Raw genomic sequence first — 17167 nt, forward strand, 5'->3', positions numbered from 1 at the left:
ATCTATGTACCAAGAATCATTGAAATGGGATGATTAGTACTTGCAATACAGTGTAAAAGCCAAAAATTAACTAATTATGCAAATTATTTGATTAATATGCACGCATTTTTACTCAAAATTAATCAGGTCTCTGGATTGTTCTAGAGCATCTATGTACCAAGTTTCATTGGAAAGTAATGAAGTAATAGTACTTGAAATACCAAAACCATTGAAATTGAAATACCAATACCATTGTGTGCTTCGCACACGAGTCAAAAATTGTTTTATTTAATACCAATATCCTTATAATACAATAAATCAAATATAACAATGTGTTGTTGGATGTACTATAAACCACATTTCCCAGACTCGTTGTTAAACAGAGGTATTAAGAAATGGATATTCCTAGCTACAACTTGTGTAGTAACGTCGTATTCAATTTGAAACCTGATAACCATGAATAAATGACCCAATTGTGATAATGCACCAAAAGAATATTGTTTTTTAATTTAATAGTTTGTTCTAAATGGTTGGTTAGTATGCTAGTTCACCTTGGAATATGAAACCAAGAATTATAAGTGGTGCTAATGAACACATAAAACTTGTTAATAGATGTTGCACTGACTGTTGAAATCTAGAAGGTTGGGTGTCGCACACCTTCATAAATTACAGGTGGGTATGGTAATAACCAACAATTATTAATAATTAATACACCATATGAACTTTGAATTTTCTTTAGCTTATACTATCCCATTACCAGTATATACTCTCTGTGAATAAAGGTGAATGTTATATATGCCACATAAAAAATATTTAGTAAATTAAAATATACCATAAATACCGTAAAAGATTATTTAGAAATTGACATATTGCACATTTAGTAATCATCGTTTTTGCACTTTCATGATAAAATACCCCCTCCCTTTCACAATTTACCAGCTACCAGCCTCAATCTTGAAGTATTTCTCATTTCTGAGTAAACTGGTGTTGAATAAATTGAAAGTGCTTCAACTCCTGATCAGAAACTGATGGAGTGAGTGAATGAAGTGCAGCCATGAAATCATCTTGTTCTACTGATACATTAGTCTCTGATTCGCTGCATTCGCCTATGAACAAAACAGACAATAAATATATAAAACAAAACAGCAGTGATTACCGGTATTTCAATAAAATCCAGTTTATCAAGTTCAATTTAGTAAGAATCAACTGTATAATAAATGAAAAGCAATATAATTATTTACTATTCTGTGTAACTCTAATATGAGCATGTGACGATTTCACTGTATTTTACATATTGCATCATGGGAAAAATGTGACCAAGACTTCAAGCAAAGTCCTGCAAACTTAATGTTTATTTAGTTGACAGAAAAACATTTCCTATGGTCAAACATTATTTTCTTTGCATGTTTGCAAGCCCATCCTATGTGCCTTTAATATCATTTTTGTACAACACAAATAGAAAACTGAACATGTTGTTCCTGACAATTTGAAAGTTATATAATTACCACTGAATCAAATTATGAAGAATTCTTTTGAATTCCATTGCATTATTTGAAACTTACTATACAGACAAATTAAATAAACATAATAATTAACAGCTACCACTTTCTATAGTCCTATTGTTATTGTTCTTACCTATCTGTATTTGATGTATCTTTCTCTTCATGGCATTCAGCATTGCATCTGAACACAGTGAATAAAAGTCAGCACCAGTTAAATTCATTGGACATTGATCCACTATGTCCTTTAATTTACAACTTTCACCCAGTTTAAACCTGCAAATGAAAAATGATTTGGCTGTATAAGTAATTCATACTAAACTCTTTGATCATAAGAATATTAGGTGAGAGTTAAATATTACTTACTTTCTTGTCAGAGCCATGACAATTTTATACTGTGATGATTTATCTTTGCTCACACCAAGGTACAGTAGTTTATCAAACCTGAAAGATGTATAAATACAATAACTCCACAGATTTATCCTGTAATAACTTCATTATTTTAACACATTGCCTGCTATAAGCCTCAATGGATAGCCAAAATGAATGAAAACAAGCCATGCATGGCACAGTCCCCGTTAGTTATCAAATTTAAGATATATAGTTTTGTTTATAGTACCGTATTACCCCGGGCACGCGCCCAGGGGCCAGAACATACAAAATCGGGAAAAATTGGGGGTGGGCGCTTACCCGAGGACCACCCCAAAAAAGATTTAAAAAAGTTGTTTTTGTGATCGTATAAGGTCAAATAAAGGAATGCTTTCGTACACTTTGTACACATACTTATTTCTTGATTTATGCGAGGTTTCAATAAACGTGAGCACTCGGTCAAGAACTGTGGGAACACTAAGACACAGGGTCGAATTTCAAGAATAAAACTTGTTTTATGTCAGCGAATTTAGTAACCGTGATCAGTGCAAGTCGAAACGGCCGGGAAAAACTACCGCTTGTAATCCAAGATGGCGATGACCTCATTAGCATAATTTTGTTCACGCACGTATTGATACATCGCATCGTAATTACTGAAGAATAGCAGACAGGTTTATGAAACAAATAAACCTTTTATTACTGATGTGAAATGTTCACAAACTATTGTGAATACATAAACATATCCAAATGGCGATACATAAAAAACATACTGAAAATGAACTCTGGTCGACCTTATTCACATGATTTATTCACGCACCCACACACATGAAAAAATTACAAAAATAACGATGATGCAACAAGTTTCCATCGTCGGCATGCCTCATTATGGTTATCGTAATGGACTTGAGGTCGGCAAAATGTTTTTTCTTCAACGACAGAAAAATAATCCACATGACCGTAATGCCATAGCTGTGATGAAGGATGGAAAGAAAGTATGGATTCACAGTCAGCGAAATACTACGTTTTGAAACCAAAGCTAAGTGCATCAAACCACTCACCAAGTTATGGATCGTTGCAATATTGCAATATTGGATTCATTGTGAATGAAGAGAAAGCAGAACATGTACGCCATATGCTGCGTGGTTCATCTTACATCGTTAAGTTCCAATGAGTTTTTACGTAAAAACACAAACAAAACGATCCTTTTCAGGGCCACCACACACTCCAAAAAAGAGAACTACCGTAACAAACACACTATTTAAATAAATCAAACGCGTTCGTTTTTGACAAATAAAACTTTATTGTTGACCCGGTTTTTGGCTAAAAATCACCCTGGGCGTTTAACCAAGGATTTCTCCAACATGTAACTTTTGTGAAAACAGGGGGGTGGGCGCTTACCCAGGAAGGGGCGCGTGCCCGGGGTAATACGGTAATATAGCTGGAATATAACCATGTCAGGAATATGATTTTTTTAACATTAAAATGATTGACATTTGTATCTGATCGTCAAACAAGTACTTGTCCATATTGAGAGAAATTGCTCGGAAACAGCATTCAAAATCAGCCATTTTGAATACATGTATATATATAACATGATGTATAATGAATATATAAAGCCCAATCATTAAAACAAAATGGCCGCCAGTCAGCCATTTTGAATCCAATCTGAAAAATAAAATGGCGAGCATCAGGAACCCACCCATAAATGCTCGATATTTGATGATTTTTAGCACAAAAATGACCACCATTCGGCCATTTTGAATAGGATAGTCAAACCAATATATCTGTTTATCTATGACATGATGTATAATGAATATTTAAAATTTGAAAATATTATCAGTCAAAACAAGTCAGACATTTTGGTCTAGAAGCCCATTCATTAAAACAAAATGGCCACCAGACAGCCATTTTGAATCCAATCTGATAAATAAATGATGTGCATCAGGAACCTGTAATGTCTAATATATGTAACAAGTTTGAACAATCTCCATCTGTAAACAGCGAGAAATGGTTGATTTTTAGGATTTTTTAGCACAAAAATGGCCGCCATTCGGCCATCTTGAAACAGATCGTAAAACAAAATGATGTACATCAAGGTCCTATAATGTCTAATGTATATACCAAGTTTGAACAAAATCCATCTGTAAACAACGGAGAAATGCTTGATTTTGATGATTTTTAGCACAAAAATGGCCGCCATTTGGCTATCTTGAATCAGATTGTGAAACAAATTGACGTGCATATGTATAATATCACGTATGATGTATGTGTGCAGTTTGGTTGTGATTGGTCCAGGCATTTTTAAGATACAAGTCCGGACACACGCACAGACACACGCACGCTCACATACACGCACACACAGAGGTAAAAAACATAAGTCCCTGTTCCCGGACTGCGTCCGAACGGGGACTAAAAATGCTGTCAGCAACACATGGGTTAACAAAGTACACATGGTCAATTGATTTAGCACCATATTAAGTTTGTTTTTTGTGAGGGGAAGTTCATATACACTGGGATAAAACCAGAAGAGCATTTATTTTATTACTGGAGTAATTAGATTTGTAATTAACCAACCTTCCAGGTCTGAGTAAAGCAGGGTCTAGCAGATCAGGTCTATTAGTAGCTCCAATTACAAACACATCATTGGCTTTATTAAGTCCATCTAATTCAGCTAGTAATTGAGATACCACCCTGTAAACAAATGGTAGAGAAGAACAAAAGCTATGTTTAGCAAAAGCTGATTAAAGTGTAGTTGGCAAAAGGTATATCCTTGTTGTATTCATTCTGAGGATAAATCACAACTGGATTTAAATGCTGTGATTGATGTATGTCTCATTTGCATGAATTAATATTCATGATAATGAATGAGCTGACAAAAGAATCAAAAAAATTGCTGTAAAGGTGTTTTTAAGACATGTTTTTTGTTATCAGAGCGTAGTTAACTGTTGAAAGTAACCACAGATTTTCATACTGTCGAAAAAATATGAGGAGATTGCCAGGAATAATACAGACCGTAACAAATTTTTTTTTTTTTTTTTTTTTTTTTTTTTGAGGTCAATACCCAAGTGTCAACAAAAATCATAAAACAATACTAGTAAATTGCAAAATATATAGCACGTTCTTCTAATTTGCCATAAAAAGAATCAATAAAGTGAAAGGTATGTGTGGTAAAATACAATGTATTGCAGGAAAAAACTTCAAAGAATGAGACTGTTCAGGCAGCCCTATGTAACTTCTAATTGAGGTACAAAATGTAGGCCATCAGGTAAAACTTTTTTCACAATTAATTGAACCTTGTAAATACAGCTGGAATTTATATTTTTGTTTATATGCAACCTACTCCTATTATATTATTTTATAATTTTTTTCCTCCAGTAACACGGCCAAACACAGTTTTCAGACAGACATAACAAGGTGCATGCCGAGGATGGTCCGAGTCCAAGAAGCGACCGTAAACAGTCGCTATTGTTGGCTTGTACCAGACAAGGTTTCTTGACAATGCTAGTCGACCACACATGCCAAGAAATCTGCATTCATCTGAATGCAGTAAATGTGACTAGGCAGGTAATTCAATCAGAAAATGAAAATAACACTGAGATGAAATGGAAAATTATTAGATCAAATCTCCCAGACCTTTCTGATGTTAAATTTATTCAAAACTAAAATAAATAGCAATACCTGTTATGTTTTGTTAATCTAAATCAGATTAAAATCTTGCTACAAATGTTGACATTGTTCCGTAATTGGTTTATAACTTTACTAGTAAATCAATAAACTATACTACAATTGTCTGTTTGTAGACATAACATCTCAATTTTGAGCCCTGAATGTTTGATTGTTGTTAATGAATTTCTAAATTATCTCTCCAGGTTGGTAATTTAGATATCAATTGTGTGATGTTTTAGTGTTTTCTCCAACTATAATTATTTTACCAAAATGATACAATTCTGACTGATACAAAAGTTTGTGAACGGTTCAAATTTAATAGAGTAAAACTAGGAAATGCGTAGGATACAAACTCAACAAGTCATTTTTAATGACACAGTCCTCGTCTAAAATTGCTGATGAAGTCATTGAGATTATATTGAAACCATTAATAGGAGATGGATTTGTGAAAAATTATGATTTAGTGCTTCTACATAAGAATTGGACAGTCATATTGAATCAAATTACAAAAATCATGTTTTTGCAGATGTATCTCTTGGTATACTAATTTTGTACAAAATTTAAACAGAAACGTTCATTGCATTCAAGATAAAGTAGCATGGGTACCATGAAAAACAAGATGGTCGCCAGTCGGCCATATTTGTTTGAATCATGAAAAAAAAAAATGATGTGCACCTACAACCCAATATGTACGACCATCATACCAACTTTGATCCAAATCGACCCAGTCATCTCCAAGAGACTGCTGCGGACACGTTTAGGTATCAGAAATAGAAAATTTCACATCCAAAATGGCCGCAAGTCAGTCAATTTTTCTCCGATCATAAAGTAACTTGACGTGCATATGTAAGACATTATGTATTTTCTTCATGTAAAGATTGAATGAAAATTGTCAATGGGTGACCAAGATATAGCGTATGTACGTACATACATGCGGACGGAACGATCCCAAATTAATAGTCCCTGTTTACTATAAATAAAACATATACCAAACAATTGAATTACTAAAATAAAATGTATAAATTTTTTTTTTGTGATGTTCATTGTATGTACATAAAACATATCAAAGAACTGTAAGAAACATGCAGACTCTTTGACCATATGGCGGTGTACGTGTCATACCCGGTAATGTATTATATGGTAAGCACATTAGTATCCTGGAAAAACAAACCATAAGGTCTCCAATTTCACAAAGGTTGGTAATAAAACCAATCAAAAAAATAAATGCATTCGCATTCCAACAACAAAAATACAAAACATTTATTATACATCTGTTAAATAAAGTAGTTATTCAAATGCACTTCTATTATAGAGGTCTGAAATGTTTGAAAATACTGCGTCACATTTGTGCACAGTTGGACAGCAATGATTGCATAGAGAAAACAAGTCAAAGATATCACTAGCTTAGGGGTACTATTCAATTGATGAGAAATTCACTTATTTGGTGGAAAAATTGATCATTAAATATGAAAGCATATTGTGCTCCACAATTTTCCCCAAATCATGTCATAGTTTGTATTGTAGGTTACTACAGATGCATCATTCTTTTGCAAGAATACCGGTACACACACAAACATACATACCAGAGCATAATGGAAGTCATACTTTGTTTGGTGTGGTCTGAGTACAATGCCTCATGTACAATACGTAAAAACAGTCTTTTTGTAATTACTAGCTGCCAATGACAATTTTGTTATTTATGTGAATATTGAAAAGTAATTCTGAATATGGTCAATGAATGGGAACACTATCAAATAAGTTATATGTATTCTAGTTTGGGTTAGTCAATATTACCGATATCACTACATGTATTTATTTTATTAGTAGTACATGTGTTTTAGTAGTAAATGACAGAGATAAGTCTCACTCTATGGTGATATTTTTAATGACCCAACATACATAAACAATGTTTGATTTACGTACAATTCTATTACAGATGTGCTTCAAAGAGGTAACACAGTACTCTATTTATGAAGGTTTTATGAAATTTAAAATTATTCATAAATCAAATATTATTATGAAGTTCCCCATTAAAATATAATTATAACATTAAATACTTGAACCATCACTTATTACATTTAACAATTGCACTGTTATATAAAAATAAAGATATTTATAATTACCTATCCATGACTCCACCAGAGTCTCCACTTCTCCCTCTGTTCGGAGCTAAGGAATCCAACTCATCAAAAAACACAACACATGGTCTAGCATTGCGAGCTCTGCTGAACACTAAAATTGAGAAATTAATGGTGGTTGATACAAAACTTGAATAAAATGTGTGATTGTACGTTTTGATATTAGGTAGATCATACTAACCTTCCCTGACATTTTCTTCACTTTGTCCAACATACATATTAATCAGTTCAGGGCCTTTAACACTGTAATATGAGGACAATGTTATAAATAATGAATTGCCATCATATATTCATGTGTTATTTCATGACTTATTGATTCATGCATTAATAACACTCTCATTGTATTGGATTTGGATCAATATCTTAAGGTTTGACAACTATTAAGATACACAGCTCCTCAAAGTTTCACATAAGTATAATTAATATAAATACTGACCTGAGAAAGTTTAAAGAGCATTCTGTAGCGACAGCCTTAGCCATTAATGTTTTTCCTGTACCGGGAGGGCCATACAATAGCACACCTGTAAGCAATCATGTATTGACGTTAGAAAACCTAGTGTTGTGCCGACCACTAAATATCAGAAATGACAAAGTGTACTGTAATGGTATTTACAGAAAACATGTAAAAAAAAATTGTGTTACAAGAAATCTAATAAAACCAAACACATTTTATAAGAAATCAATATATTGTAAATCATTCCAAGTTCAAAAATTTTCTCATCCTGTGTTTAACATTTAACACTAGGTTTCAAAGTCATGCTAGGTATATGGTTACAAACTAACCTGATCTTCTAAGTCCTGATGCTAATAGTTCAGGATGCTGTAATGGTAACTGGATTGTATCTAGTATGTCAGTTTTGACATCATTCAGACCACCTACATCATCCCATCGCACATTAGGCACCTGTCAGTCAACAGATATCTCAAATTTTATGGATTTATCACAATTTTCTTTTTTGTTTCAAAGCATAATATTATGAATATAACCTACTATTGAGCAATTTTCCTGTAGTAAAATTGTTTAAAGTGTACAACACATTTGGAAACCTTCAATAACAATTCATATTCTTGGTGATGGTCAAATATTGGTATAATAGTATATTGTATGTTGACTTTTATGTTTGATTTTTGAATTTTTGCTGGTGGGAACAAATGTTATTGTATTTATAGCCTAGTGTAGACAATAACACATTGCCTGCTGATTTTTCCCATTCATGGAAGTTTTCTGCAGGCAATGTGTTACCATGTACAAGTACAAGTTTAGCTAATCACAATTATTAAATTGCTAATTGAGTAGTTGCAGTGATGAAATGAAAGTGTGAATAAATAACTTATTAATAGAGGAAAAGTACTAATTTGTGATGACTTTTGATTTTAACACTAGGTGGCGCTATTCTCAAACAGGTTACTGCTCAATTCACAGCATTAATTTTGTAGATCATGTTTATAGCACCCGGTAAGTGGTTGTCTAAATAAAAATTAAAAATGTGTATATATTTTATTATGTAATAATACTTTAACTATTTATAACATATACATGATGATAATATTCTGTATCTTGTGCACTCAAACAACTTTCATATTCTTTACTGAAGAGTAACACTGAATATATTGCACACTCTATTAGTTAAATTTATAAGTACATTATTTGCTCTTATTAGAAAATGTACACATCACAGCCTTATTAGAAAATGTACACATCACAGCCTTAATAGAAAATGTACACATCTGTGCCTGTAACTTTTTTTTTTAAACTAAACATTGCCATATTGTATACTGGATCATTAAAATGGATCTGGAGTTATTTTGATCATAGTCATCCGTCATTTAGAGCAAATACAGTAATCAAAATATTGATTAATATCTTTTCTTCCTCACCTTAGGAGCACCTAATGCATCTGAATGAGCCGATTGATAGAGATCTAATGCTGTTTCTATGTCTTTCATATGAACCTGTATACCAGCACTGCATAGATCCTTCTCTTCCAGCATGGACAGTCTGTTACCAAAAGAACTACACAACACAAAATCAGTTACACATGTGATGAAACAAAAAATAACTTTTCATGTTAATTGAAATGAAAGTGATTGATTTACCATGTCTGAACAATCCTCTTATAAGCTGCTCTATTTGTTGATGCCATGAAAGCACAAAGATCTCCTAATACCATACCCTGCAAAGATATTAGTTTTAAAGTTAAATATACTATATATGAGAATATTTTGAGATGAACCAAGAAAACCAATTTACTAAGGCACAGTTCATTTGTTGAAAGAAAAGCAACCTCCCAGCTGAGACAGTTCCGCTGTTTGCAATGCAATTAGATAGAAATATCTTCCCGAAATGAACAAATCTGAGAGATGTACACCTGAGGTAATTAGTTTTTCAAGTATAAGCTGAAAATATCACTTTGCACCAAAAATGACAAAAAATATCCATCAAAATGTTAGAATTAAAGTTATCACCATTAAATGAAAAAATCTGGGCAAAGTCCACCTGAGGTACCTATACATGTATATATATCAAAGCAATCAGACTTGAGGTTTTCAACAAGAAGTCAAAAATATCCATCAAAATTAGAGAATTGAATATGAAATGAACAAATCTGATTTTCTTTTCTGAATTTTAAATTTTCATAATAGTCTAAGAGCTTTTATTATGATTTTCTAATGAGACTGTGATGTGAACATTTTCTAATGAGGCTGTGATGTGTACATTTTCTAATGAGGCTGTGATGTATACATTTTCTAATGAGGCTGTGATGTGTACATTTTCTAATGAGGCTGTGATGTGTACATTTTCTAATGAGGCTGTGATGTGTACATTTTCTAATGAGGCTGTGATGTGTACATTTTCTAATGAGGCTGTGATGTGTACATTTTCTAATGAGGCTGTGATGTGTACATTTTCTAATGAGGCTGTGATGTGTACATTTTCTAATGAGGCTGTGATGTGTACATTTTCTAATGAGGCTGTGATGTGTACATTTTCTAATAAGGCTGTGATGTGGACATTTTCTCATAAGGCTGTGATGTGTACATTTTCTAATAAGGCTGTGATGTGGACATTTTCTAATAAGGCTGTGATGTGGACATTTTTTAATAAGGCTGTGATGTGGACATTTTCTCATAAGGCTGTGATGTATACATTTTCTAATAAGGCTGTGATGTGGACATTTTCTAATAAGGTTGTGATGTGTACATTTTCTAATAAGGCTGTGATGTGTACATTTTCTAATGAGGCTGTGATGTGTACATTTTCTAATGAGGCTGTGATGTGGACATTTTAATTGTTTACTCACAGCAGTCTTTTTTGCAATCTGTGACAGAGAGACATCTTTAGCCAATGGAGTCTCACTCAAAATAGCCTCAAGAAACTCCAATCTTTCATCTTCAGTGGGAACCTGGAAAGGATGCAAAAATATTGTAATAAATAAATTACATCATTTTAATTATTATTATTTGTGGCTAAAAATGCCCAATAATATAAGCCAAGTGTTCGGATTAGGCTTGGTATTAACATTTGCAAATGGTGATATACTTTCAGCTCACCTCAATTACAAAGTGTTGCAGAAAACAACTATGGACATCACTACTCATTCCCTTGGGATTTGTTGTTGTTGCTATAACAACAAGAGGCCATTGTGTTTGTTGTTCTGTGTATGATATCATTATCTGAGATATACTATTAGCTACTCTGCTATCTAAAAAGGAAACATCACACATTGTATTAAGTTGTACATTGTCATCATGTGAGGATACTGGATTCAGAGATAAATGTCGCAAAAACATTTTATATTATCAAAGTGCTATCCTTCTAGAAAGGTCCATTTTAAAGGGGAAGTTAATGTGGTGAAACCTGAAAGATGAACAGGACTGTCTATAATTTAAAATTTGGTCAAAATTAAGTATTTGATGATTATAAAATGTTGAAAACGAGAACCAAACTAGTTCATATTACCAGTATAAGATGTCAACTTTTAAGTATTTCATTCTGAACACTGATATGTTTTGATATTAACATAAAAGCTACCTTCACCAGTTCCATCTTTGTTCTTTGCAAGCACATCAATGTTTTTAAGATGACAAATAGATGGAGAGCACATGTTAGCTGTCAAATAAAGTGAAACATTATCAACACATGAATATGTTCAATCAATCAATGAAATATGTTTTGCTATCTGGTATAAAACCTTATATTGCAGAATACAAATGTTTTTTATTTTCGCTATTTTTACTTCAGGGATGAGTCAGTGAGAAATTAACCCAACGAAATGTACCTTTTTTTCTATATTTTACATTCAAATAATCCAAAATGAGTGGGAATTTCCATACAAATCATCCAAAAAGTTCTTTCAGCAAAAATTAATTCCAGCTATTAAAACAAGCCATGCATGGCACAGTCCTGTTCGTTATAAAATTTTAGATATATAGATTTGTTCATAGTAATATGGATTCAGAAGATGATGCTTGATTATGATGTTTTTGTAACATTATTTTAAAAATGATTGACATCTTGTATCTGATCGTCAATTGAGTACTTGTTCATATTGAGAACCATTCCTCTGGAACAGCATTAAATTAAAACAAAATGTTCACCAGTCGGCCATTTTGAATACATCAATAACATGATGTATAACGAATATATTGAATTTGAACATAATCAGTCAAAGCATATCAGAGATATGGCTCTAGAAGCGCATTTATTAAAACAAAATTGCCACTAGTCAGCATTTTTGAATCCGATCTGAAAAATAAAATGACATGCATCAGTAACCCCTAATCTTTAATGTATGTTCCAAGTTTGAACAAAATCCATCCATAAACGCCAAGATCCAGTTCTGGAATGCCAGAAATGCTTGATTTTTGATGATTTGTTAGCACAAAAATGGCTGACTTTCGGCCATTTTGAATCAGATCATGAAACAAATTGATATGCATAAGTATAATATTATGTATGATGTATGTGTGTAGTTTGATTGTGATTGGTCCAGCCATGTCTAAGTTACAAGTCCGCGCAACACACGAATGTGTCCGAAGGGGGACTAATAAAGTAGTTTAAAGTGTGTTACTTAAGTATATTGCAATATTATTGAGTTCAATATAGAAAAAGATTCTAACACTTTAATGACTTTATTTCCAAGCAAAAAGAGCACTTTAAATAGTGCTATTTGCAAGTACATGTACATGTACCATACCTTGGTGAAATGTGTTTTTTAACTTGGCTTCAGTAGAGGCAGCTGTATCACCACACAGGTCATGACAATTGACAGACATCATATGTAAATTCAGACGTCGACTTAAGGATTTTATCACCGTTGTTTTTCCAATACCATTTGGTCCACTGACTAAAACACAAGGCAGTATTTTGTGACATCCAAATCTAGATAAAAAAGGATAACAGGTACTAAAATAGCTTTCTAAACGAATGGATTATTGCTGGCAAATTTTTCAAACTGGAACTCTTGAACAATACTCAATGGTGAAGTAATAGTGAAAGCAGCCTACAAGTTATGTGGCACTAATATCTCATGAGAGTCAGTAAACAATGCAATCATCTGTAGATTTCTATGACATCCCACAGTGTGTATGACATTTCTATGGATCTAAATAGGTACTGATATTACTAGCATTGTACTTTAATAGGCAATATATTCTAGGCTAAGGAGAAAGGAGCAAATTGACTTGTGCATGAATAATAAACCAATTTTTGTTTTGAGTACTAGTATATTGAACAATTATTGAGTTTGTAACAACCAGTAATTTATTCAATCCATTCTATTACTGAGTTACCTTGGCTGTAGAAATGTGACCAAGTAGTCCTCCATCATATGAACATATTTATTGAGACCAGCTGGTAAAGGTGATTTCCATATGCTATCATGATTGTTTTTAATGTAGCTATCCATAGTTACTGGAACATAGCTAGAAATTGGCACCTCCTACAACAAAACACAACTTCAAATCAAAATGGCAGATTTTTGTTTGCCACTTTTAACTTGTTATTGATTGTATATACAACTTTTCATGCCATTTTTTCATTAAACCATTTATAATATAGTCAAAAAATGAACAAATCTGATAGAGGACCACAAATATATAAAATATGAAAGCAATCAGATTAGCCATTTCAAATAAAATTGATAATAAATTTTCAAAAATATTCACTAAAATTAATACACCAAGTTACCAATCATCCAAGTTACCTGCGTATCAAATATCTAAGAAATTCTCCACAAGGTTGTCTACACAAAGTTAAAAATATATTTTTGAATTCACAGGAGTACCTAACAATGCAACTTGCATAACTTTCAGTGTCTGATTAAACCCATTGACATACCTGAAATACTGATGTTAGATTCATATCTACTCTGTACATTATGGCATCTTCCACAACTGGAATTACTTTCATAACTTTATAATATATGATATCAGGTATAGAGTTATTATCTGGCTGTTCATCTTTAAAATTCACTTGATTATTGAGTGCCACACATATGACGTCATCTACATTCACCAATCTTAAACAAAGTAAATTTTCACACTTGTTTATAATATAGACTTTTCACATGAACATAAAAAGAAACGACTTAGTAGTTCATGTATTATAAAAGGAAGTGACTACAGCTTGACATTGTGACACCTCAACAATACAACAATACAAATATGAGTTTAAAATATTATTACGTACCACAAACACATATTCACCTGCTATTTCAAGTAATGATTCAAGTAATGATTCAAGTATCATACAAATGTGGAATGTTTTCCCCAGATTCTTATAAACATAATGTCCACTATGAAATGAAAGAATAACCTAAAACTGAATATTTTGCCCAAAAGAACACTGATGCCTTTGAAATGCATAATTATGTATTATTCTCTCATAACTTAAAAGTAATGAAATATTACCTGGAAATACTGAAGTGTTTCTTGACAGCATCATCAAACTTACTGTACATTGAATAAAAAGGTGACTTGACTAAAGCAATATGTAATTCTTTAGCCACTGGTACACTCTCACTGTTATCAGAAGTATCAGGATTTACAGACTGTTGATAAAAAACATTCAGTTGTTAATAATTTACCATCACTGATATTGAATTGTAATGACAGCATTACCTCATATACAACTCAATGTGGTTACAGATGCAGGCTACTAAATTTTAAATATTTCAGTTATACTTTTACCATTTTGTATGTTATACCTTTACCTGTCAACATTCTGAAACGACATCTTGAAAATTTACTGTAGTAAATTGCAAAACACTTAAATTGATAATTTTGATGTCAGAATTAAAATAAAGATATACATTAATTTGCATATCAATGGATGATTAATGGAGTTCAGGGTATTTTCTAAACCGGGGAACAGGGATGCAGCGCCCTGATACTCTCGGCTGGCGCCCTCTTTCCGAATTGCCAATTGAGCTTTCAAGTTATAAATATATTTCTTGGGCCACACACTTCAGTGCTGCCGTACAACATGAAATCTTTCTCAAATATATTTTTCTTCCTAGCAACACCAGCTGACAATGTGTCTGGACACCAAATAGACTGAAATTACTCCAAAAATATTTCAATGGCAATAGATACACCATTAAAACAGTGCAGAAACCTTCTGATATGGCATTTCCAAGTCGATTGCCTGTGTGTGCTCCCTCTTGTTCATTTTTTCTAAAAAAACCCATTGAGTTGCTGCATTATTATTTTAAATGGTCATGAAATGTTTTGTGACATTTTGAGCCTGGTAAATTGTAGGTAAGCATCTCAAAATGTTTTAAAACTATTTCATATTTGACTGTGTGATTTATTGGTTATTTATTGGTTGTTAATTTTGACCACTATTTTAAGCCTTTTCATTTATGATAGAGCTCTGAAATTCTCATAGAATAAATAGATATACTTATAGATTCTATAAAATATAAAAAAAAAGGTTCATTTTGATTAACGAATGCAAAATAACTCATCCTCAAGACTGACATGAGATGTGTGCACAATATTCAAGCAGCAAATCTAATTATTTAGAAACCAAGATGGGAAGATAAATGCCCTCACTAATTATCCTATCATCAAGACATTTTATGAAATTAGATGCAAAAGAAATGCTAACCTTCACAACAATCTGGCTGTCACACTGAATCAAAGACGATGGTTGCTGCTGTATATTGAACCACATTACTGGAGACAGGTATATGCAGCTGTCCTGAAATGTCATTACATCTCCCTCAGATTCATTCTGACCATTTTCATCTCCAACAACAAACACTCTAGCTAGCTGTGGTTTCCTGCTATTTACTGACCGAATCTGTTTCTCTTGTACAGTTGTCTCTACTTCCAAAATGATGGAACCTTCCTTCTCTGCTTCCTCCATATACAGCGATACCCATCCACCATTGTAATTGTGTAACTTTATCAGTGTACTCTGAGTGACACCAACACATATTGATAGGTCAACCTGACCTAAATCTGTACAGCAAGTGGCAGCATTGGTAATTTGTTGGAGATCATCAGATTGAGGCACAACAATAGGTTTCAGAATTAATGCTGTTGTTACAGTCTGAGTAAACTGTTTTGAGGACTTTATCTTGGTAAATGTATTGCTGGCTTCAACAGCTTTCACTGATTCCAAACAGAGAAGGGATGCAGTGAAATCTACAGTATTCAGGCAACTAGTGAAATCAGACAGAAGGACAGGGAGGTCGTCATCACAACTGGGGCTGATTTCAAGACTTTGTGATTCAGTAATGTTATTTTCTTCGAATGGCATAACAACCACTGATGTGTGCACAGTTATTGTCCCTTGCTTACAAGGTTCGCATTCAAGACTGACTAAATTCGAGCATAATTGAAAAATTTCTTCCTGCTGTTTGTTTTCTTTACCATTCGTCATAGTACTCAATGGAACAAGTAGTATATCTCCAGCCCTGGCAAGTAGTTTCTGCTTGCAACTCGCCACCAACATACCAGTGCTGAACGAATGACCTTTGCACCACTCATAACTTGCACGGCTTTTTGCAGACAACACAACTTTTTGTAGAGGAAACACACGAACTGGTCTAATAAGAACTGTGAAATCCGATTCTAATTTATAATGCGTATGGAAACAATTGCTTGTATGAAGTATAACTGCCTCGTTAGTTTGGATACCATCTCGGGTTACCGGAGCTCCGCAGTCGAGTGGGCACTCAGTGTCGATGATTTGCAAGCAGACGAAAAGTTCACTGACACAGTGACCAGATTTTCGCGGAACCCATCCATGTGGACTTCGTACCTGGGTTATAGCTACCACAGACCCGTTTTCAGCTTTTTCGCCTAATATACTAGTTATATGATTCTGATATATACCAACGTATAATGGATGAAGAGCTTCAGAATACGAACATTTACAGAACTTCGCTAAAACTGCACTTTTCGAAGCCATGATGAATAAAAGACTCCCTAGGTTACTATTATAAGTATTTCAAATTACATTCGTTTTATTTTTTTCAAAATAATTATCACAACAGTTCTTAC

At 33.1% G+C, this 17167-nt stretch overlaps 1 protein-coding gene across 1 annotated transcript; it reads right to left on the reverse strand.

The window, feature by feature from the left end:
• Window positions 1-231: 231 nt before the first annotated feature.
• LOC102810233 (peroxisomal ATPase PEX6-like) lies at window positions 232-17075 on the reverse strand. Its single transcript, XM_085504466.1, has 18 exons — window positions 15765-17075; window positions 14564-14703; window positions 13992-14172; window positions 13445-13593; window positions 12850-13034; window positions 11685-11762; window positions 11204-11355; window positions 10954-11055; window positions 9749-9825; window positions 9530-9665; window positions 8435-8555; window positions 8088-8172; window positions 7833-7894; window positions 7637-7745; window positions 4422-4538; window positions 1845-1922; window positions 1615-1754; window positions 232-1085 (listed from the first exon to the last, which is right to left on the reverse strand). Exons 1-18 carry the CDS (start codon window positions 17073-17075, stop codon window positions 946-948), a joined length of 3363 nt encoding a protein of 1120 aa, XP_085360592.1. The 3' UTR covers window positions 232-945.
• Window positions 17076-17167: the final 92 nt, after the last annotated feature.

Source organism: Saccoglossus kowalevskii, chromosome 2 (assembly GCF_978046115.1).
Source record: "Saccoglossus kowalevskii chromosome 2, keSacKowa6.1, whole genome shotgun sequence".
Lineage (NCBI taxonomy): Eukaryota > Metazoa > Hemichordata > Enteropneusta > Harrimaniidae > Saccoglossus > Saccoglossus kowalevskii.